A 24,960-nucleotide genomic window follows, 5' to 3' on the forward strand; every position below is an offset into this window, starting at 1 on the left:
GATCCTATTCAGCTTGAGAAAGGTCCAAGGAACGAAACAGCGGAGCTGTCACTGAGGGGATGATGATCTTACTATTTTAATAATAAAGAGCTATTTTTACCATTGATGGTGCTGACTTGATTGAAGAATAAGTGGATTGAAGTGTCTACCTGTGCAGAGGCACTGCAAGTCTAAGCACATCGAACCTCCACTCCGTGGGTGCTCGCTTGATACTGAATTAATGCAACTTTGTTGATACAGTCTTGTTCTTTTTATCCGTGTTGAGATCCTGAGCTGTGTGCGTTTCCTCCCACATCCTAAAAGCATACATATAAGTTAATTTGGCCATAGACTAGGTACATATCGTGTGCGTGTATATGTATGCGTTTAGGGATTAGAATGTGAGCCCCTCTGAGGGGCAGCTAAGTGACAAGACAATATACTCTGTAAAGAGCTGTGAAAGATGCCGGCACTATATAAAAATACTAAATCTGTTAAAGCAGCCAATAAAATCATTCTATTAGAAAACTTTCTATTTAAAGTCTTGGTTATCTGCCACTGACGGATTCGCTGATGCCAGATAAGTGTGCCTTCAGGTTGCTTGAGCCCCAATGTTAATACAGTTCTATACCCCACTCTACATACCATGAACTCTGTATTAAGTGTTAAAATACAGCAATTTAAAGTATTAGCGTTGAAGGAGCTGTGGAACAGAGTCTAAGCATAACAGACCCCACAAACGCAATGCAGAGTGCCAACTTCTCAGGCTGAGTACTGCTGTCGATTTGTGCTGGTTGGTTGAGACTGCCGGGGGGGGGGGGGGGGGGGGGGGGCGGGGTTGAGCGGCATGATCGGGCCAGCTGAATATCAGCTGGCCAGATCAGCTGGTCGATACACGGTACAGAAACGCACAGTGTATCTCCAGCATCACTCAGGAAAAAAGGCGAGCCAGATCTGCTCTGCAGGCTGCCTACACATGCGCAGTTCAGCCAGTTCAGGAGCACGGTCGTGCACACTCTTCAACAAGCCCTTGGAGAGGGTGGGGTTTCATCGCTGGAGGAGAGGCTTCCCTCTACAGAAGTATCCATTTGGGGCATTTTTTCCCCCCTTGAGGTACACGATCTAGCTACCATGGCACAATACTCAACATTATTATTTTTAACAACAAATAATCACTCCTTAGGAGAGGCAGTTGCAGGCCGCACCAGAATATCACAGTGGTACAAGTTTTAGCTAGAACCAACAATCGTTGTAGAGAATAAAGATAGACCTCTGGCTCCCTCTGCTGTGTACATGCAGAACACCACACTGTCCACAGTAAAGCCCCGTCTACACGGGGAGATGTTGGGGAGATCGGCGGCCTGTTGCGCGTCCCCGCGCGTGCCCGCCGCGTCCCCGCTCGCGCCGCATTCGATTCCCCGCTCGTCCCCGCCGGCGCCGCTTATCTCCCGCACGATTCCCTGCCATTGTCCCCTCGCGGGGATCGAGCAGGGAATCGGCGGTGCGGAGATCCGTCCTGTCGGATCTTATCAATCGAGCCGCATCGGCGGCTCGATTGATAAGGAGCATCGCGGCCGCATCTACTCGTGTAGATGCGGCTTAAGAGGGCTGCTTATGCATTTATATAGTTCTGTTTTTCAGCAGTGTTTTGCAGATAAATTGCACTACTTGCTGTTCCTCAATAGGGCTCACAACCTCACACAGCACCTGAAACTAGTGTGACGGAATGAGGTCACCCTCCAATTCCTGTTCCCTTTGCCACAGTTTACTATTCAGCCTCAGACCCTGAGGGAATTCTGAAAGCATTCAGCACTGCAGGCAAAGTAACCTTTTGCATTGGTTGGCGAGTCCACACACAGTCCAATTTTGATTGTATGTACAATGGATACACGTGGATACAATGGATTTGTGGTCTCATAGAGACCAGGTTGCTGCCACCAATTTGCAATTTAGCGTGTGAATACGCCAAGTCTAACTCTAGCTAAATCCTGTAGGAAAAAGGGTTAATTCGACAACCTATCAAAAATAATATCAAAACGGTTATGGTATCGTTCTCAAAGGAAACGTGAACCTTTTGCAGAGATTTCAGAAGGTACATAATATAGCAATTGAAACAAATACAGGATTATATTAGATTTTTAATAAGGATTAAAAATGAAAATAACGTAATATAATGTCTGGAGCAGTTTGTGTCAGATTACCGTGCCCTTTGCAATAAGTCCAGATGAAAGATATAATAGAACTTTCCATAACTGGACTTTGGATAGAAGTCCATGGATAACAGCCACTCCTAGATGTTATATGGATACCTGGGGTCTTTCTCTACCAGCCCGTTTCCAGCAGGTTTAAACCCTTTCTCCGCTGTAGGGTGGAGATTGTAAAAGGAGATGGGCTGTGTCTGCTACAGGATCCTTCTCCACCCCTCTGTCATGACAGGCAGAAAAGAATATGAAATATCTGAAATGGTCATATCGGCGTCAGTAGGTCGGAACCCGCAGAGAACGATAAAGGCATATTCCTGGCATTCTCCGTTTTAATTGGAATCCAAAAACCGGTACATTGAGATATTCCATTTCTGAGCACCCTGGAACTTGGTGTAGGAAAATGCTAGACACGCGCTGGGTGGTTTAGCCACACTCAAATCATATCTAATGGTCTGATAATTTTGACATGGGTAGCACTGACAGAAAACTGATTAATTTAGTAAAATGACTTATTTTATCCCAAGGTGAATTAAAAGCCATTTCTGTAACTCCAGTCAGAAGGAATTTATGACCAGGGGGCTGGTTTTCTAGCTTGTGCCTTCTTATCAACACCCCTTGAAGTAGATCTTGACATACATTTAGGGTTTATTGCTTCTCTCAGGAAGCACAAACAAGCAATCACATCCCCCAGGGCAGAGGCTGTGAGCTGAAAGAGGAACACTGGTTTCTAAAAATGGGGCACTCCAACTCATTTTTGTGTGCGCAATTTTCCTGTGACTGTGCGGATGGCGCATTTCTGCCAGTGATTCCATCCGTCACAACTAGCAGTTGGTTTCTGAGGACGTGGGAAGTAACTGCAGGTCCTCAAAGAAACACAAACATGGGGAGAAACATACAAACACCATGCATCCAGTGTCCTGGCTGAGACTAGTGCTGCTAGATGAGGGCGATAACCACTATCAACCAGGCAGTCCTATATTAAGGGCTTAAATGTCCTCAGCCAGGTGACTGTTTGCGCGTGTCCACCAAGACTGCACCATGTACCACAATGATTTGAAGGGAAATCTGCATTGACCTGTTTCAGCTGACGGTGAGTAGTGTAAGCCGCCAATATACTCAACAAATAGCAGCGCAGGTGTTTAGCAGCCCTGAACGGGGTGTGGAAATGAACCCAGTAACATACCTGGTTAGCAAAGAGCAGGAAGCAAGTGGTGGGGTCATCCTTGTCCTTCATGATGGCGCGGATGAGCTGCAGCATGGGAGTAATTCCTGCAGAGAGAGGAGTCGCACAGCTTCACACAGGATATAGAGTGCTTGATAAAGCATAAGAGTGCTGGGTGTGCATGTGAATCTGGTGCAGACAATTTGTTTTGCCTCTCTCCCTAGCTACAAGTCCTCTCCCAATGTATTACTATTCCTCCACATCCTGGCAATTGTGATCCTACCATCTTGCTCTAACTCCCACACCCCAAAAACACAAAAAGGGAGGAAACAAAAAGGCACCGTTTACAGTAAACAGAGAGATCACTGAAATCCTGAAGCCCCTAGTTCCCAAATTAGAACAAAACCACTTTGCCTGCTGGGTAGGTTTAGTGAGGCCGTAGGTCGGGCACTGAGGTCATTTTCACAAGAACTTGTTAATATTAACACAGATGCACGTTTTCTGCAGAGACCTGTGACTGCATTGTGACTAGCTTAAAGGGGACCTAAAGCGAGAGGGATATAGAGGCTGCCAAATGTATTTCCATTTAAACAATGCATATTGTGGCCGTCCTGCTGATCCTCTCCGCATTTAATACTTTTATCCACAGCCCCTTAAAGCGGAACTGTAAATTGGAGAAAAACAAACTCACTTACCTGGGGCTTCCCCAAGCCCCCAGCAGCCGGCCTGTCCCGCACGATCTTCTGTTCTGCCACCACCAGCTCGTATTGTTACAGTCATCTTACAAGTCAACGGCAACTGCACCTGTGTGCCCCGGGCTAGGCAAAGTTTTGTGTTCCAGCCCGCAATAGCATCCTGCGCCATTAGCGCAGGACGCTATTGCGGGCTGGAACGTGAAGAAAGCTTTGCATAGCCCGGGGCGCACAGGCGCATTGCCCGTCGACTTGTAAGATGACTAACAATACGAGCTGGCGGCGGCAGAATGGAAGATCGTGCGGGACAGGCCGGCTGCTGGGGGCTTGGGGAAGCCCCAGGTAAGTGAAACTGTTTATTTTTCTTTACATTTCCGCTTTAACAAGCATGCAGATTTGGTGCTCTGACTTAAGTGTCCCTGAATTAGCTGCATGCTTGTGTCAGGTGTGTGATCCAGGCACTATTGCAGCCAAAGAGATTAGCAGGACAGCCAAGCAACTGGTATTGCTTAACTAGCTTATGACCGCTCCACAGTCCACGGCAGCCCCAGGACCGCCTAACGCCAATTGGCGTCAAGTCCTGGGGCTGGGATTTGCAGGAGATCGCGCGCATGGTGCGAGCGCATCTTCTGCTTGAGGGCGATTGCCGGTCGGGAGACTGTAAAGTCGCCGTCTATTTACATGTACAGCGCTGCGAGAGCAGCACTGTACTGGGGACAGCCGTGTGACATGGCTATCCCCGAGGCAGAAAAAAAAAAGCGATCGGCTCTCATAGGGTAAAGCCTAGGAGAGCTGATCGCCATGATTGGCTGGCTGGGGGGAGGGAGGGGTTTAAAAAAAATAAAAAAAAATTGTGATTTTTTTTTTTTAAAAAAACAAATATTTATACAAACAAAAAACAAACATTAGGGGGGGGGGAGCTCTGTTGGTGGGGGGGAAGGGGGATGGGGGGAATCACTAGTGTGCTGTGTTGTTCGCTGCAGTGACCATTTAAACAAATAGCCTGGTCTTTGGGGGGGGGGGGGGGGAGGGGGTTAGCACTGTGGTCCTGAAGTGGTTAAAGGGAAAAATATAGAAGCCTCTCTTTAGGTTCCCTTTAACTAGTGTACAATATAAACACACAGTATTCCATTTGTGTTCTAGTACACAAAAACTTGTCCTGCAGTGTGTTCCAGTAGGGCACACACTCATCCCAAAAGATGTGAACGGGGCCAGTGAAATGCACAGGAAGCACCGACCTCCTTATGATGCAGGCATAACAAAGTACAGTAACTCCCTGTGTTAGTAAAGCCCAATCTACTGGGCCTCATACAACAGTGACTAGAACCACCAAACGGCAGTTTTTCTAAATCTTTAGGAGGTCCTCACTTTCCTGATCACATCTGGTCAGGGAGAAGCACAAAGAGCTCCCTTGAGTACCTGTTCCTCCAGCGATCATTCCCAACTGCTTCACATGCTTGGTGACTGGGGGAGATTTCTTGTCTGGTTTGATTGCAAAGGTTCCTGAAATAAATAAATCAGCTCAGTACATCATGGAACAATTTAGCTATAATGACAGGAATACCATTAATAAGACCCTCAAACATGCTTGTAATTTAATCCAACCTGAGTAATGGGAGGGAGCAACATTTAGACAGATGGAGATGTAATTAAAATTAAAACAAAAAACAAATGACTACAGTATAGCAAACCTGCATTGGGGGGGTGTTAGGAGATGTCTGTGCCGTAGTGGGGGATCTGCCGTGGGATTGTGAGGAGCAGCATATGGGTGCATTCGGACCATAAAAACGCACCGACTTTCTCCACACTTTTGGGGAAGAAAAAGTGCATCTTATGGTCCGAAAAAAAAGACAGTAATCCTTAATGTTAATATATTTGAACACCACAAGTGGTGAGCACACTTTGTTGGATTACACTCACTTTAAGTTAATTTAACACCAAGAATAAGGGCATTATTAGATTTATATGTGCAATATATAAATAATGCAAGTTGTATGCAAATTTATATTTTTGATTGATTACACTGGTTGTATGTTAATTCATGTAGATTTATGAAAATACAGATATGTTCAGTAGATGGAAGTGTATTGGAAGGGATTATAGTGCAGTGTAAGATTTCACAGCAGCTGTGTAAGGATGAGGCGTGCAAATTATTGGCCACTCCCACAGGGTAGGCCCACTAAAGTGTGAGGAACTCCCACAGGATGTGAACAGCTGAGGGAAGAGGATATAACATCAGCAGACTTCCTTCAGGATTCAACATTTCCGACTTTTATATATGTAAAAGGGGATAATATGCGACTAGTCTACTGAGCAGAGGGAAACCTATGACTGCACAAATCAACGTGAAACTACAAGGTGCTGACCTCCCCCATATTCATGACTAAAGTGGGCTTTTGACACCAACTAATGCAATAACAGGAGATTCACCTTTCCCACTGTAGGTCAGGAGACCACTGGGGCCACGGAAGTCAATGGTCTCTCCTATTCTTAGAGACTCCAGATACTGAGACATTTTACCTCCTTCTGGAAATTTGGGGTGAACGCCTTTAAAGTAGATCTGAAATGGAAAAAAAAAAAAATTCAAATAGGTTAAAAATTATACGGGGGAAAAATTAATGGATTTGCTATACTGAAAATCACAAGAAAGCCGTATATAGATCCAAAATTATGGAGTTCTATCTAAACAACCGCTGCGGTAAAAAAAATTACCAAGTAAGCATTATGTAATCTCCATGTCTATCTGGTCACAGCAATCTACTAAAATTGATCCAAATCAGTTTATTTTTTTTTTTATTTTTTTTAGTAGACGTGATCAGCTGCAATTCACAGATTACCATCCAGCAGCATGCTGATATTTCATACATCTTACCTTCACAACCAGATCTACAAATCCTTTGTCATCATCACTGGACACTGGGGTGTATGGTCTGACCACCAAGTTCCCATCTATTCTGGCTGACAGATAGATGTGTTGTCCTACATGTAGCAAAGAAAAAAAAATATGAATCTATACACAGCATTCTGAGTTGTACACAGATACCTGAAAAACCACTGAATGTCTAAAAGCATGCTGGGAGTGCATGGTTTTTTTTTTTATAAAACACAAACCTCTCACTTTGCACTGCCATTTCAGCAATGCACTGCAGAATCCTCATCACATTATTTAGAGAACAGAAGCAGGGCAGGATCTCAACGTTCCCTAAAGTCGGATGACTCTCAACTTGCCATGCCCAGGAGTCCTGGCCAGGCCACTACCTGTATGCCCTCCAGTGCTCTGATTTCTTCTGGGAACTCCTGATTCCTCCCACATCCCAACAGGTTGGCAGACTAGACTGCATGCCATCAGAATTGGCCTAGACTATGGTACCATATCTGATTAGGACTATGCAGTAGATTCTCACACCTAAGGGGGAAAGGGATACCATATTTTCCAATTTTGTTTATTCCCCTCTGCAAGAATCAAATTGGTCACAGAGTAAAGGCTGCCATACACTTTTAAAATTAATTTTAAACAATCGGGTACTCAAAAAAGAAAATCATCCTGATTCAAAACTACTTGAACTTGCTTTGAGTGATTATTTTGCTTGTAAATGTGCTGAAAGGTTATTTTTTTGCTCCTCGTGTCCAGCGCGTTCAGCCACGCCCACATACGCGTTACGCCCACCAACGTGAGCTTCGTCAGTGTGATGACGCTGCGGCTCATCACACTGACGAAGCTCACGTCCTAACTGAGCGGCACATTGCGCAACGATTACCGGAGGGTCCGAAGGCTGACACAGGTACCTGTATACTGCGGGACGCCGCAGTACGGAAGCTGAAGCTAAACCTGCGCACTAGATGAAAGGTAAAGCCTGAGAACCTGGTGGTGGCTGACGGGAATCTAGTTGCATGTGGAAAATCAGCAAGTATACATGGCTATGATATGCTGGATAGGCTCGGTGCCGATATGAGCAGTGGTTATTGATGGTAAGCGGAGACATAACTCAGGAACATTGAGCTTTGGACTATGATCATGTGCTAAACCTTGCTATCCTTATGGTGATCCTCCGGAAATAGGATATTCACTTTGGGGACTCTCCTTGGAATCGTTGTGAAGTGCAGTAGCCTCAACTCGTCCCAAAATAGGATTGGCCAATCCAATTGGAGATGAATGTGGCGTGAGTGAGTTTGGATTGCTATAGGAGCGCTCCTATGTGTGTCCAGTGCGGGCTTTTGGGGTTTTAATGGGTGAGGGTATGGGAGGGAATTAGGCTGTTTATCTTTTTGATACAATAAAATGTCTTTATAGCGATTGAGTGGCGGTCCTTGAGTTTTGTTGTGAGTGCATTGATGTCTGGACCTGCCTTCCCCTACATTGTGTGGGGTATGCTTATAAAAGTAATAAGGATCTGTGCACCGGAGAAATTGTAATTGTGAAGGCCTCTTTAACACCAAGACATTGCGTTTTAGGGGACGTTAAGGTCGCATAACGTGCCCCTAACGCATGGTGGTGTTGAAGTTGGATGTCAAATTGAGCCGCATTATGCAGCTCTTGGTGCGCTGTTTTCTTTCTATACTGGGAAGTCCGGATCTTTTCAATGATTTGGATGATTCGAATCAGGTCATTGAAAAGATCGGGATCTTTGAACAGAATCTTTGAATAATTTTACTAGGGAAGCTGGAAGCAGGGGTGCACCAGAGTGAGAGGTGCAGGAGAATGAGGGCACATTGAGGGTGCTAATGGAGAAGGGAGAGATGCAGCAGGAAGATTGTGCTTGTGCACAGAAGCTGCAGTTCCTGTTTCTTCCAGACATCCACTGTGAACCGAATCATTCATTGTGAAGATCTGGATGATTTGAATCACAAAAAAGATCCGGATCAAAGATCCGAATCGTTCATGAGCTGGACAACACTACAGTGCAGTGAATATTAATTAGCCATGTGGCTAGACACAATAGGGACTCTCCCCTCCTCCTCTCCTGACATACATTACGGAGCATGTGCAAGCAGTCTAACGAAGCCACATAGGAGTATAACGCACAGCATGCTGCACTTTCATTTAACATGCAGCATTATACTCGTAAGCAACGTGGGCACTGTGAACAGCCCATTGATTCTTAATTGCTGCGAGTTGGGCTGCGTTACAGGCTGCTGTAACGTGGGACTTTAACGTCCCACTGTGAAAGCAGCCTAAATCAATCAATCTAAAAGGACTACTCCAGTGAAAAAAGTAAGCCAACAGGACAGACAGATTTTGGACTAGTCCATCTCCTCAAGGGTTTTCTTTTGTTTTGAAAAGCATTTCATGAGTGGCAGTTGCTAAGTCTGACAAAAATAGTACGGAGGCAAGCTGGCATCTTACTATTTTGGCAGTTAAACTGCCATTCAGGAAAGGCTTTTTGAAAACAAAGAAAACCCTTATGCTGCATACACACTTGAGATAAAAGTCTCTGGAAAAGGCAAGATCACAGACCAATTATACCCCATTCCATGTAGTATAAGAGCCATACTCTACACAGTCTCTTCTATGGAGCCGCACTCCCCATCAGATAAAATCTTTGCAAGATGCTGAACACAAAGATGCCCGTACACACTCAAAAGATCATTATCTGCAAAAAATCTCTTCCTGCAATAGATCCATTCCTGCAAAATGCATTCATAGTCTATGAGATCTGCAGATCCTCATACACACCTTGTTTAACAGACTTCATCTGCATATCTGGCAATCATCTGCAGATCTGAAAATCCATCCTGGTGGATCTGATCTGCAGATGAACTGCAGATGATTGCCTGCTAAACAAGGTGTGTATGATGATCTGCAGATCTCATAGACTATGAATGCATTTTGAAGGAATGGATCTATTGCAGGAAGAGATCTTTTGCAGATAATGATCTTTTGAATGTGTACGGGCATCTTTGTGTGCAGCATCTTGCAAAGATTTTATCTGATGGGGAGTGCGGCTCCATAGAATAGACTGTGTAGGTGTGGCTCTCATACTACATGGAATGGGGTAAAATTGGTCTGTGATCTTGCCTTTTCCAGAGACTTTTATCTCAAGTGTGTATGCAGCATAAGAATCCCCCATAAGGAGACTGACAACTCCAAAAACTGTTGTCAGATTTTAACAGCTTAATTTATTCGCTGGGAGTTGTCCTTTAATGTGTTTTCCAACAGTTAATTACAGTTCATAGCCTGCATAAAATCATTTTGTTTACGATTTTTAATTACAAAAAAAGGACATCATAAATATAAAATATCAAAAATGAAACAAATATGCATTTAGAGCTCCTTCTGCTAGTCTAATTGAGAAGCTCTGTAAATACAAGAACTAGAAGTGTATCTCCACACAATGGCCCCAATTCACTAAGATTTATCAAACACTTTATCGAACATTTGATAATTTACCTCATGAGTAAAATCTAATTTTGAATTCACTAAGGTGTTATAGATTTATCGAATGTTTTATCAATAAAATGTTCAAACAAATCTATAACATTTAGTAAATTATCAAACGTTTTATAAAGCTTAGTGAATTGAGGCCATAATAGGTCCTGCTGAAGACATTACCAGGTACAGCACCAAATAAAAACATTTATACTAAATATTTGTTTTTAAAGAGACACTGAAGCAAACTAATTTTCCCTATTTTACCTTATAAGTCGCTTCAGTGCTCTCAAGCAAAGTAATCCGCCGCGTCCCCGCCGCAAAACGAGCGCTGCAGAGCCCCCAAATTCCCGTGGGTCAATCTGGCAGACATTTCCTGGAAGGGGCGGAGCTTTCAGCTTCAGCTCTGCCCTCCTGACGTCAATCGCGGGGCATTCTCTCCCTGCCCCTCTCACTCTTCCTTCATAGAGGGGCGGGGAGAGGCGGCGATCCGTGCGGCGATTGACGTCAGGAGGGGTAGAGCTACAGCTGGAAGCTCTGCCCCTCAGCGCAGCAAAATCCACGACCAAGTTGGTCGTGGATATTTGTGGATGGATGTGGGGGCTCTGCAGCGCTCGTTTAGCGGCGGGAATCGGCGGATTACTTGGTTTGAGAGCACTGAAGCGACTTATAAGGTAAAATGGGGAAAATAAGTTCGTTTCAGTGTCTTTAACAGCAAAACTTTTAAAAAAAAGGATGCCTTTGTAAGTGTTAGACACAATTACTATATCCCCAAATGTTCATGTACAGTATTTGAAACCTCTAACCTGCAGAAACTGTTGCAAAATGGCGCTGCTCAGAGCAGCTAGAGCATACCTGGGCAAACTACGAACTGCGGCCGCTATAAATGCGGGCCGGCGAAAGGAGGGCAAAGTTCCACTCCTGTACTACAATACAACAACATCTTCCTGCTGTCCTTTAAAAATGTGCAGCGCATGTACAGGAAGCAACCTCTCTAGCAACAGCGGCATCATGTGACCTACCTTTAGCATGTACCAGTGTCACATGATGCCACCATCGCCATGGAAATCACAGCTGAAAAGTGAGATTCGGTGAGTTGCCATCCAATCTTTATCCGTGAGACACAGACTCAAGCTGTGGGCCGCATTCTAGAGGAATGTGGCCCACCCCTGAGCTAGAATCTAATATTCAGCTTCATGTAAAGGTTAGAAGCTGAAAAACGGAGCTGTGGATTGGCCACTACAGGTAGTGCCAGATTTTCTGCCAAGCTGAATGTTAATTTGTATTATTTGGCTGAGTGTTGTGAGGGGTGCTGAAACTTACCGATGGGGAGACCCAGGATGTGTTCAAGAGACGGCAGAGCAAAGCGGAACCTCCTGGTGTCATGGCTGATCTCCTGGAAATTAAAATTTTGATTACTCTGGTGGAATTAAAAAAAACAAACCAAAAAAAACAACAACAACAACAACAAAATAAATAAACTGCTAGCAGAGATGATTTGAAGCTTTGGCCTATGTGGGAATCTGGTAGGCACAGAAACCAGAATATTCAGTGACTGAACCACACGTCTGATCAGATATGGGAGCTTTAATTTAAATTGAAAGCTCAACCAAATTTGATTGGCTGCTGGCAAATTCCAGTTCCTGAAGAACCCATGTGCATAGTGGCATTTTCTGATCTGTAGAGGTTGACAATTGCCACACACAGATTTGCCCATCATATTGGCTGGATAGTGATAGTTGCTTCTCAGCCTTGCTGATCTATTTTGGCTGCAGTAGAGGCTGAATCACAATCTGAAACAAGCATGCAGCCAATCCAGTCTGACTTCAGTCAGAGCACCCGATCTGCATGCTTGTTGAGGGGCTGTGGCTAAAAGTATTAGACAAACAGGATCAGCAGGAAAATCAGGCAACTGGTATTATTTTAAAAAGGAAAAGTCCATATCCTTCTCAGTTTAGGTTCCCTTTAAGGACTCTTTTACAGGAGACCAGGGGTTGAATCTTGGCTCTACCTGTTCAGCACCTATTCAGTAGGAGACCTTGGGCAAGTCTCCCTAAAACTGCTACTGCCTATAGAGCACACCCTAGTGGCTGCAGCTCTGGCGCTTTGAGTCCACCCAGAGAAAAGCATGATATAAATATTCTGTGTCTAGATGTAGCAGTGGCACTGACTGCTCATCTGAATGATGAGTGCCTGAGGCATTATGATGAATGACTGACGCATTACTCCATCCAAAGATAAAAATGTTGAGTTTTAAACAAAGCCTGACAACTAATGAAGTGCAAAACGTTAGCCCCACTTGGGAGGGAGAAGATCAAAATGTTCTATCAGTTGACCAATGTAGCCAGTAGTTATGTAATTGCTGGGAAAACACCATAAGATGTTTTGACGGTTTGATAGATCAGAAAAACGATCGGGGGGGGGGGGGGGGGGGGGGGATTGGACATTTCGGAAATTATCTATTTCTTATAGACGTGAATGAAAATTAAGAAAAATCGATAGGACAGTAAATATGCTGAAAAATCTCATAATGTAGTCCCAGCATTATACAGCAATTTCCGAACCCCTTCTTTCACCCGAGTATGGTAATTTGGATGCCTGAGGCACCGCAGTAGTTTGGGTGTCTACGTAGATGTGGTAATTTGGGAGCTAGAAGAAGTCACCAATAAAATAGACGATATACAAGCTGTGGAAGGTGTAGAGTTTCCCATCCCATTAGGGAAGGATTTTGCGGCAGGAGAGCACTTAAATATTTATTTATTAAATGATGCCTAACATATACATACATATATTAGAATATGAAATTATATATAATAAAATAATTATATTTAATACATTATTGAATATTTTAATATGTTTTATTACATTTATTAATATGTACAAAACATTTAATAATAATAATAATATTATTATTATTAAGACAGAGCTTTGTATGTCAGTCACAGCACAGCCGGCAGTCGTGGCATTACAGTTTATGAATATTCAGTGTTCTCACCAGAATTTTTTTCCAGCCGGGTGGCATGAAAAAAACTAGCCGGGTGGGGCGAGATGAGAGAAAGCAGGGCTGGCGCTTCTGTGTGCCACTCTGCTTACAGCATAGGAGGTGGTGAACTGATAACAGCCGAGTGCTCACCAAAACTAGCCGGGTGGAGCATCTTGCTAAAAAAGAGCCTGGGTAGAACACTGAATATTTCTCTACCAAAATCTGATCGAATTAGTGTTACAAAGCTGTAAAATTGACCATTATTCCCCAATCTGTCTCCAGACAGATATTTCATTGGTTTTCCAGATCGAGTAAAAATCTACTACTAGCCTACTTGTACAGCAGAGTCCCAGTTATCCAGAAACGGTTATTCAGTACTCACAGTGGCGAAGGCCAACTTTAGGCTGTTTATGGGCTCTACTGGGTTCCAGGGCTCCCCCAAGAGGTTAATATACTTTAAATGATTTTATTTTAACATTTAATACAGAGTTCATGTTATGTATATAGAGTGGGTTATTGTATTGTATTAACTAGGCCTATTTTTAACTTTGAGTCTCAAGCAACCAAAAAAAAAAAAAAAAAAAAAAAAAAACCCCACACATTTATCTGGCATCAGCCAATCCCTGTTGGTGCCGGATTACCGAGACTCTGCTGTATAACGATTCTCGCGTGTCTGCGCTACTAGCAGTTTACAGGCACCTACAGAGATGCTGCTACAGATCATCACTATGTAGCAAGTCTCACCTCTCTGTCGATGAGCCTCAGAGGATATTTGATGTCAGGATTCTCTAAAGTGATGGCTGGTGCTGACTTTCCAAAAAGCCTCTTGAAGACCACGAAGACCAAGTAGAAGGGATACGTCACGGCCCTCCCCAACTGAAATAAAATGCAGCCATTAGCATCATTGGACACGGTCTCCATCACTGACAGAGCAGAATGAGAGCTTATCACAAGGTGTCACGTTACACAACTTCCTCCTCTGCATGCAACAAACTGTTCACTGGAACCGTTCATGATAGAGATCACCAGTGTCACATTCTAGTAGCATTTCTCAGTTATTATAGCAAGTACCCCTTTGCGAAAGATGCTTGCCAACTTCCCACAACACCTACGGTTTGAACATTTACATGCTAGAAATACTGATTATAACTATTCTTTGTAATTTTTCTTAAATCTTTTAACTAATAAAAAAAGGACACCCAAGGCGAAAATAAACGAAACAAACGATTGTATCCATCTTCCTTCTAAAAATGACTAAGATATTCCAGTGTTTTATTTTACGTCTAAAGTGAACCAGAGACGAAGCACCCTCATGTATTTTACCATATATATCAGTGGGAACAGAGAAAAGACCTACCCCGCTCTCTGTTTCATTCTTCACGGCTCAGCCTGCTTATCAGCCCTGATAAAATCCCTAAGGGTTGGTGCACACCGAGCGGGTTTTTCAGCGTGTTTGCAGCCGCTTGCGGCTGCGGATATGCTTGGTCAATGTATCTCAATGGGGTGGTTCACACCAGAGCGGGAGGCGTTTTGCTGAAACGCATACTCCCGGGGTGAGGCATTTTTTGGATTGCGGAGGCGTTTCTGCCTCCAATGTAAAGTATAGGAAAAACGCAAACCGCTCTGAAAAACGCCTGTTCAGAGCGGTTTTGCAGGCGTTTTTGTTACAGAAGCTGTTCAGTAACAGCTTTACTGTAACAATATAGGAAATCTACTACACCAAAAACGCTTCACAAAACCGCAAAATGCTAGGTGCAAGGCTACAGAAAAATAAGAAAAAGCGTTTCAAAATCTGCTAGCATTTTCCGGATCTGCTAGCGGGTTTTGGTGTGCACCGGGCCTGACTGAGCATTGTCTGGCTTTGCTCAGGAATCATTATAGCCGAGTCATAATAGAGCCAGAAAGGGGCAGGCTTGGGCTTGAAGACATCAAAGAAGACAGACTCTGCTATAATGATTCCTGAGTAAAGCCAGATGGAATACTCAGTCAGGGATTTTAATCAGGGCTGATAAACAAGCAGGCTGAGCAGTGAAGAATGAAACAGAGCAGGATAGGCGTTTTTCTCTCATGTTCCCCTGATATATATGGTAAAATACACGAGGGTGCTTCGTCTCTGGTTCACTTTAAATCTACTTTTTAAGTTTTAAAACTATTTTATTGTTTTTGCTCAATGACATTCATTGAAGTATGCCAGAGCTAAAAATCTATGAACTAGTCACCCTTTTTAATCGCTTTCCTGCTTTCAGTAGCCATTTTCTACTAGGAAAGTGTTTTATAGCTGGAATTTCTTATCAGTGAGGGTCACACTGTAGTCATGGGCGTCGGCACGTATGGCTAAATAGGGCATTGGCCCTCCCCTGGCCAGCTGCTGCCCCCCCCCCCCCCCCAAACACAAAAGTGGCCGGCCCACCCACTCTGGGGGGGCATCCGTCGCTACATACACTGGGGGGGCACCTGTCACTAAACTTGGGGCCCTGTCACTAAACTGGGGGGCCCTGTCACTATCTAAATTGGGGGGCTCCTGGTGCTACCTAAACTATCCAGGCCAACCAACCCAGAATCACGGTCAAAAAGGCCCCAGCATCAGCGGCAGGCAGGCCCCAGCATCACTGCCAGGCCTTTCAGCCCACACATCATCCCCAATCCAGCCAAAAACAGTACTGCTAGGCAAGCCAGGCACAGCAGCCAGGCGCTTTGAGTCCGCAAGGAGAAAAGCGCAATATAAATGTTATTTGTCTTGTCTTTGTCTAGAGGAGAATTCAGAAGCCAGGTGAGAGGTGTCTATCATATTAAGGGGGCATTCTGCCAATGTATGTAAAATGCTGTCTATTTATGTGCCTCATGACTGCTGAATTTGTCTTGTTGGGGCCTCATGATTGCAGAATATGTCTTGTTGGGTGTCACATGGATTGCTAACTGTGAGACTATGGGAAAAGCTGAATCCTTATCATATGAGACAATAGCATTAAACCTACTTTTTTTTAGCTTTTTAAAACAGAAAATAAAACTGGGAGGTTAAAAAATAAATAAATAAATACATTTTTCAGAAGTAGGATGGATGAAATTGTTTATCTTCACAGTTTACTTGGATTTTCCATAGTGTTCATGTATGAGTTAAACATTTGTACAGTATTTAGTTTAAATAGCTGTTGGCACTTTGCGATACATAAGTGACTTTTTGAGTTGCAGTTTGGGCACTCGGCCTCCAAAAAGTTCGCCACCACTGTCCTAAGCTAATGTCCCACTATTGCCAAGTTCATGTAAATTTGTCTCCACCCGTGACCCCACCCACATTCTGGTCCATGACCACACCCATTTTTCAGTCTGCTATGTGCTATGCGCGCCACACAAAGTACCCCCAATCCCCCTCTGGAAAATTTTCTGCGGACGCCCATGACTGTAGTCCCTTCCTGTCTAGTCAGGACTGAGTCAGCCACTTACATACAAAAAACAGCATAGTTATTTGTGTAATAGGCACTGTACATATCCATGTCTATCTCATGTCAGATATCCTTTAAGGCTAGGGTCACAGTAGGATATTGCGGTGCTGCGTTATAAAAGTCTTATAACGCAGCTTAACGCACTGCAATAAGTTTATGCAAAGTTCACAGTGTGACGTTAGCGTCGCAGTCGCACTGCTGCAGTGCGTTACCTCTAAACGCACACAGTATCGGGTACAGGAAAGCATACTTTTCAATGCCTGTATGCTTTACTGTACCTACTTAATGAGAAGGTAAAGCAGCGTTAAATACTTTTGTTGCGTTGGGATGTAAGATTGTGTTGCGACTTTAACGTCGCATCACAATGCACCGTCCCACTGTGAACCTAGCATAGTGGTTTCATTATTTGCCTTTCACAGAGTGGATTACCCCTCCCCATCTTTACTTCTGAAAGACTAATTCTCTTTGGATTGTTTATATAATACCCAGCAGTGAAACGGATGTTCCTGATTTGTTTAACAGTTCATTTTAAAAAGGTGTCCACCAGGATGGGGGTTATTTTTTAGCATTACACTATTGGATCTTACACAGGAGGTACAACGCCTAGCTGCTCACTCCTCTCCTCCAATGAGCTTCGCCTAACCATCACCCGGTCCTATGCGCGCCTCCAGGACTTCTTAAGAGCTACTCCTACACTATGGAATTCCCTACCTTCCCCCCTTAGGGTTGCCCCCTCTAACACTTTAAGAAGGCCCTCAAAATGCACCTTTTTACTCTGGCCTACCCCCCCCCCCCCCCACACACACTAGTGCTCTAAACCCGCAGCTGAACTCTGGTCCCCTACCTTTCATGTCCCTACTCTCCATCTAGATTGTAAGCCTTCAGCAGGGTCCTCCTTGTGTCTCCTACCTGGTCACGCACCTCTATTGTACACCTATCCTATGTATCTGAGTGAACTTTACGTGTCCAAGCTCCATGCTCCCATACAGTGACTGACAAAGCATTTAAGTGGGACGCCAAAAGCTGTCTCCGTTGTCTAAAAACGGCGGCCAGTCCCTTTCAAACAACATTCTTGTCGGCTGCCAAAGATGCTGCCTTTTAAGCTGGGCTGTGGAGTTGGAGGATTTTGGGTACCTTGAGTCAGTGGTTTCATAAACTGAGGAGTCGGATGATTTTTGTACCAACTCCATAGCCCTGGTTTAAACTACCTAACCACTTATGCCGCCTGGATGTGATCCTCACGTCCAGGCGGCTGCTGATGCATGCTCGCACCCCCCGGTTTCCGTTCATTGATCTATGTCCCCGGCAGAGAAACCGATGGCCTCTTAGAGGCTGTGGTCTTTCTGGGAAAAAAAAAAAAAAAAAGTTTAGTCCTCTTCTCTCTTCCTGGAAGCGAGAAAGGCTCCCCCCCCCCCCAAAAAAAAATTCTCAATGTAGCCAAATAGTAAAACTACATTACTACATTTAAAATTAACCATTTCCCGCACCAAAAACGATTCAAATAACATTAACGGGAAAAAAAAAAGAGGTTACCTAAGGGTCTGAACTTTTTAAATATGCATGTGAAGAACGCATATTACAAGCATTTTTTTAAATTATAAGCTTGTAAATAGTGATTGACGCAAAACTGACAAAAATGCACCTTTATTTCCAAATAAAATATTGGCGCCATACATTGTGATAGGGACAAAATTTAAGTGGTGTAATAACCAAAACAAATGGGCAAATAAAATACATAGGTTTTAATTATGGTAGCATCTATTATTTTAAAAGGTATAATGGCTGAAAAGCAAGAAATAATGCATTTTTTCTTAATATTCCTGTGAAAATGCATTTAGAAAAAAATTCTTAGCAAAAATGTACAACCCAAAGAAAGCCTAATTGGTGGCGGAAAAAACAAGATATAGATCAATTTATTGCGAAAATTAGTGATAGTTATTAGTGAATGAATGGGAGGTGAAAATTGCTCTGTTGCATAAGGTGAAAAATCCCAGCAGGCTGAAATGGCTAATGACCACCAATTGGCGTGAACATAATGGCAGCCCCAGGTCCGGCTAACGCCGACTGGAGTTCACCAGGAGCTGCAGTTTACGCTGACAAAGCTGCACAGCCCTGTATTGTGAAAAATGGCCTGGTCACTGGGAGGGTGGAAAGCCCTTCATGTGAAGCAGCCTTTAGAACAGGGGGGGGGGGAAGAAGTGGTTGGGTTGAAGCTGCTTTAGGCTGGTTTCACAGTGGGACGTTACAGGCGCACGTTAGAGCAGCCTGTAACGCACCCCCACCGCACAGCAATGATAAATCAATGGGCTGTTCACAGTGCCCACGTTGCGTTACACAGTAACGCTTCACGTCAAGATCAACGTACTGCATGCAGTACTTTATACGCAGCTAAGCCACGTTAGACTGTTTGCACATGCTTAGTGCGCGTGTGTTTTTTATTTTAGGGGCGGAGAGGAGGCGGGGAGAGGCCGCTACTTAGCCAGGCACATGACTACTTATTCACTGCACTTGCAGTGTTTACTTCCTGGAGCGGCCGCTGATTGGCTGGCGGGACCACGTGATGCGGAGAGCTCCGCTCACGTGGTCTCCGCAGCGCCTCGGACAGAGCAGGCGCACCAAGAGCTGCTTGTAACGCGGCTCTTGGTAGCGTCCTGCTCCAACACCACCAGGCGTTGCGTTAGGGGCAACGTCCCCTAAACGCAACGTCCTGGTGTGTAAGTAGCCTTAGCCCTCCTGGCGGTACGCAGTTGCAGTGGCTGCGTCTGCGAGAGGGATTATTTTTTTTTTTAAATAAAAAAATGTTTTGTATTTGTTAGCTAGCACTTCGCTAGCTAACTATGTGCCCCAAGTCCACCGGCACCTCTCTGACCCCCCGATCGACACTGGCAATATTTACCCGCCCGCGATCCCGCGAGAGCCGCAGCTTCACTAATGAGCTGCACTCGTCGCTATGGCGACAATCGGACATGACCTAATTGACGTCATGCACAGTCCCTATCCTCCCCATAGTGAAGGCTGAAGCTGAAACAGTTTTGGAAGACAACATCCTTCATTTGCTGCATCTGTTTTGAATGCAAGTTGTATAATCATCTACCTGTATTTTGGGCTCTGCACATCTATGGAGCTGGTCAACTCGGGTGCAGCCTGTATTTGGCTAGCTTATACTTATGGCTAGCTGCATCCATGTGAATCACTTTGCATTCAAATTATTTAGATTAGGGTTTAGTGCATAGTTTTGCATCCGACTTGTAATCAAGGTGTGCATTTAAGTCCATGGGGGGCGGGCACACCTCTGTTGGTTTCATTTCAGTTGCAGCCTGATTAGGAGTGCTGCCAGTCTTTTCCCTGGTCTATGAACTGTGATGACAGAAACTTCCCTTAACACCGCCCCACCCCCCACGACTCCGACTCCAACTCCGGGTGCCCAAAATTGCCGACTCCAACTCCGACTCCACAGCCCTGATTGTATGTGCATGTCTGTGTAACGCTAAACTTTTTTCAAACATCAACAAAAGAAACTGAACTTGCATGACTGTCTTCATGTCCTCCTTATGTTGGCTCAGCATTGACCCATAACTCATTGTGACATCTGACAGGCTGTAGAAGAGACTGTGTGACTCTGCAGTATGGAGCCATTACTGACCCCACCTCAGTAGTTGCTGCTCTCAGCTATCAGGGACCTGTGTATTTGTTGAGCAATAGACATAAAAGTCACATCTGTCGCCCAGCACTAGAGTCCTGGTATTAATATACCACTTGCCGCTCCCAGTCACACGACGATCCAGAATTAGATGGGGACTTTCCATCTGCATATAATGGGTATATTTAGAGCCTGTATGTGACCTATAGACAGGCTGCATTATGAATCATTAAAACTGTGAAAGTTTATGTCCACTATAACAGAGGAGACTGTTTTGTTGGACTCACTTATTACAGCCCCCACCACATTACACAGGCAGAGATGTGTATAAGAGAAGTGCTGCAATATCGGTAAAACCACTGGCTTTTGGTGCATTACTAAATTGCAACAGGGGATGCGGAGACCGGTTTTACCATCATCTTTTGCATCGCAGTGCGATTGCAATGCCCCTGCCGCATCTCACAGCAACACAAAAACAAACATGTAACGCTGCGGCAGAGTGTGCCGACAGGGTCACACACACACACACACACACACACACAGTGCCTCCCCCGCTCAGCGACATACATCCTGCTAGACAGGAAGTAAGTGAATGGGATTCCCGGTGGTCGACGCAATGACTTCTGCCGCCACAGAAGTCATACAGAAAGATGCTGCAGACTTTGCGTCAGCTTAGTGGCAATTTGTAAGCTCTCAGCGTGAGGCCACGCATTAAGGGTGCAAGGCCCCATACACTTGCATGGTCGTTGTGGTAAATCAGAGTAAGGCAATGCACAAGTGTAAGAGGGGCCTTCATGTACCTAGAGAACTGCATTGACCTCATAAAAGTTTCATTTAGGTACCACCAAGTTACTTAAACCCTTTCCCAATATGTGGAGTCCCAATTATACAATTCATAAGCTTTCTTTCCACAAGTAAAACAATTTGCATGCATTTTTCCTATATGCAAATGTTCACCTTATTGTATGCAAATATTTCATGCGTCTAGAAACTGACAATCATTACATGGGAAATAGATAAGTGGTGCGAAAATATGCAGCAAACCTGATTTTTTTTCCTCAGGACTGGCTACAAAAACACAGTGGAAATGATTCCATTGAAATTGCATTGCCTTCAGTAACAATATGAATTTTTGCAATACGAATTTACACACTTAGTGCAATGATCTGCAAACTTGGCTCTCCAGCTGTTAAGAAACTACAAGTCCCATAATGCATTTGCCTTTATGAATCATGACTGTGGCTGTCAGCCTCCCGGAATGCATTGTGGGATTTGTAGTTCCTTATCAGCTGGAGAGCCAGGTTTGCAGATCACTGACTTAGTGGAAATGAGCCCATACTTCAGGCAAAAAGCATTCTCAATGTAGTCAACGCAAGGTGTCCAATTACTTCTGAATCATGAATGCACATGCTCTTGCGCGATTTGATAATTTAGAATAACTGAATGTACTTCAGATGAATCCAAATGCATTTTGCCTGAATTCAAACACAAAAATAGCTCTTTATGTCAATGAAAGCTACTGTAGTTATGTTGTGATTCATCAATCACATGAGGAATGGACGGGAAATTCCCTCTAGTAGTTCATATTCCCATCCATACTCTGTCTGCTATAACCAGCACTTCAGTACAGGAATGATAAAGGATTACAAAAAAAGCAGGGGAAACTGAACGATTTCAAAGATCATATTCCCCAAACCGTGGATTAGCACACACTGCAGCCAATCTCCTATCAGTACAGGCAAATAGTAACAGCTTATACTGTACCACCTGGGGTTGGAATGCCTGTATTAGAAAACGGGGTTACTATAATGCAAGAATATTGCATTCTTGATCAGGGTAAAGGTAATAAGGGTGTAGAATTTTTATTACTATTGATTTATAAAAACGCCAGCATACTCCGTAGCGCTGTACAAAGTAGGAAAACAAACAAAGGGGTACAGAATGAAACAGACAATGATATACATCAAATATGGACACTGGTACAAAATACTGAACTGGTGGTTACAATGACATGTAACATGAGGAATAAAATGTATAAATGAGCAAATGCACTGTGGGAAATGTAGTTCCTTAACAGCTGGAGAGCCAAGTTTGCCGATCACTGGTTTAAGCTATGATATGAAATGAACAACAAAATCCAAGACACATAAGGGCTAGAAAATAGAACGCTCTATAATAAAACTCCTGTGTCTCTGCGTCCCGTGTGCGTGTGCGTGTGTCTGCGTTTGCGCTACTGCGCATGTGCCGCAGGCACACCCTTTGGACAGCGAGCAGGATGGGCCAGGGAGCCGCTGGGCGAGTGCGTGCACGGTGGGCGTGTGTGCGCGCATACTGTGCGTGGTGGCGGCGGTCACAGGGGAGAGGAGGGGGCGTTCCAACACAGACCTAGAGCACGTTTTTAAATGGGCTTAGGTCTACTAGTAATACATAAATTACAATGACACTGAGGAGACCGAAAATAGTCCAGTGACAGTCAAACAACAGACAGAGAAACCTTTCACACAGATGGTAGCGACACCTGCAGATCTCTATTTATAGAAACAAAACTCTCATAACCGGCAGCCCACACATAAAGCTGCTCCACTTCCTCACTGCAATGCAGATGGTCAGTGTACATACACAATATAGAATGTATAAAAGTCAATAAGGGTCGGTTCTCTCTGTTCCATTGCAGTGTAGTGAGGACGGGTCATTCATTCTACTGAACGATAAACACACCTGTCTGCAAAACGCAACCAGCAACACATTGTGCACTACAGGAGATACAGAGAACAAACATATTTAATACGATTGGCTTACATCTGGCGTTATATGACCAAACTCTGTGTACAAAACTAACTTTATTAGAGAAAGTGCAGGATAACAGTGAGCTGCTACATTGACTGTAGTGATCCAAGAATACAGAAAACAATTAAAGGACACCTGAACTAATATGGTGGCAGCCATGTTTAGTCCCTATTAAACAATACCGGTCGCATGGCAATCCTGCTGACCTTTTTGGCTGCAGTAATGTTTGAGTCACTCATCTGAAAAAAAGCATATGGCAAATCCAGTCAGATTTCAGTCATAAAGACCTGATCTGCATGCTTGTTCAGGGTCTATAGCTAAACATATCAGAGGCAAAAGATCAGCAGGTCAACCACCCAACTGGTATTGTTAAAAAGCAAATATATGAGCTTCCATATTCCTCTCAGTTTAGGTGTCCTCAGGGCCGGCGCTACCATTAAGGCAAGGGGGGCAATTGCACCTGGGCCCCAGAGCCCCCCCCCCCCCTCCCCTGTCCTATCGGATAGTTTCGTTTTGCTTTGCCACTCGCATTGCTCTGCATATATAGGGGGGAGGAGGGAGGTTGCCTAAACTAGTGACATCTGGCTATCTTTTCTAGGGGGCACTACCTAATACTGGGGGGTACAGCTGCCACTTGGTATGGGGGGGTACCTAACCCTGGGGGGCACACCTGGCTATTTGTACCGGGGGGAGGCTGCCTAACCCTGGGGGGAGGTCTGGCTATCTATACGGGGGGGGGGGGGGGGGCGACTACCTATGGCAGCTTAGTGATGGAGGGGGTCGGGGTGCTCAGGAGGGCCCCAAGTTACTTTTGCCCCAGGGCCCCATTGGAGCTAGAACCGGCCCTGGGTGTCCTTTAGTCTTTCTGTCTGGCTGTCTTTTAATTCTGCCTTCAAGGTATTGGTTCAGTCAGACCAACCTAGGCTTTAGTTCAGCAGTTGCAGGGCACAAAATATGAAGTAAGAATGGGTATAGGAGCTTTATTCATAAGTAGTAGCAGCAGCAAAGCAGAGCATGAAAGAAAGACCCCATCACTCAACAATTAGCTGAAGTTGGCAAAGTAGTTGATCGGTTACTGAAATACTGCAAAAAATTATCCCATGCTCGCTTGCTATCTATCTCAAGATCTTCCCTAATGGTGGCCTCATCTGTTTGACATCTAGTCCACCACACACGAGAACATGAGCGTTCCATTCCAGCGGATTACTAGAGAGACGATAAGCAATGTTTGGGAGATGGGAGGAGGGACAGACATTTGTAAAAACTTAATATGTCTGGCCAAAATTGCACACAATTGGCTCAGCAAACTACAATCTAAAAGTGTGCATGTAGTCTAATGCTGGGAATACACGTTTCGTTTTAGCCTTCGATTCGTTCGGTAAATGAATCGAGTGTTGAAAACGTATGTGAAAATAGTCATAATCTCATTATAGTTTCGATTAATAGACCCCAAAAACGAACGACTAGTGATCGAACATGTTTGATATTATCTCTCTTTATCCATCTAATCGAGCCATTGGTAGGCTTGATGGCTGTTCAGATCGATTATATATTCGTTTATGCCGTCCGTCCCTGTACTACGTTTCGTTTCTTTGCAGCCTTCGATCATTGGAAAAACGAAACCATCAGAATCGAAAAAAAAAAAACGAAACCGTGGGTGGTGATATTAACCGTACGGTCGATTATTTCGGGATCGAAAAGGACAA

The 24,960-nt window shown here is 44.3% G+C and overlaps 1 protein-coding gene across 1 annotated transcript in view; it reads right to left on the minus strand.

The window, feature by feature from the left end:
* Window positions 1-24,960, minus strand: part of CYB5R3 (cytochrome b5 reductase 3) — a 54,405-nt gene that overhangs the window by 6,561 nt on the left and 22,884 nt on the right. Inside the window, exons 2-7 of the mRNA XM_068277625.1 lie at window positions 14,132-14,263; window positions 11,728-11,800; window positions 6,910-7,016; window positions 6,468-6,597; window positions 5,457-5,540; window positions 3,367-3,452 (exon numbers count right to left, since the gene is read on the minus strand). Coding sequence (XP_068133726.1) covers window positions 3,367-3,452; window positions 5,457-5,540; window positions 6,468-6,597; window positions 6,910-7,016; window positions 11,728-11,800; window positions 14,132-14,263 — 612 coding nt within the window. The remainder of the gene's footprint in view (window positions 1-3,366; window positions 3,453-5,456; window positions 5,541-6,467; window positions 6,598-6,909; window positions 7,017-11,727; window positions 11,801-14,131; window positions 14,264-24,960) is intronic.

The sequence above is a fragment of the Hyperolius riggenbachi genome, chromosome 3 (genome assembly GCF_040937935.1).
Source record: "Hyperolius riggenbachi isolate aHypRig1 chromosome 3, aHypRig1.pri, whole genome shotgun sequence".
Taxonomy (NCBI): Eukaryota; Metazoa; Chordata; class Amphibia; order Anura; family Hyperoliidae; genus Hyperolius; species Hyperolius riggenbachi.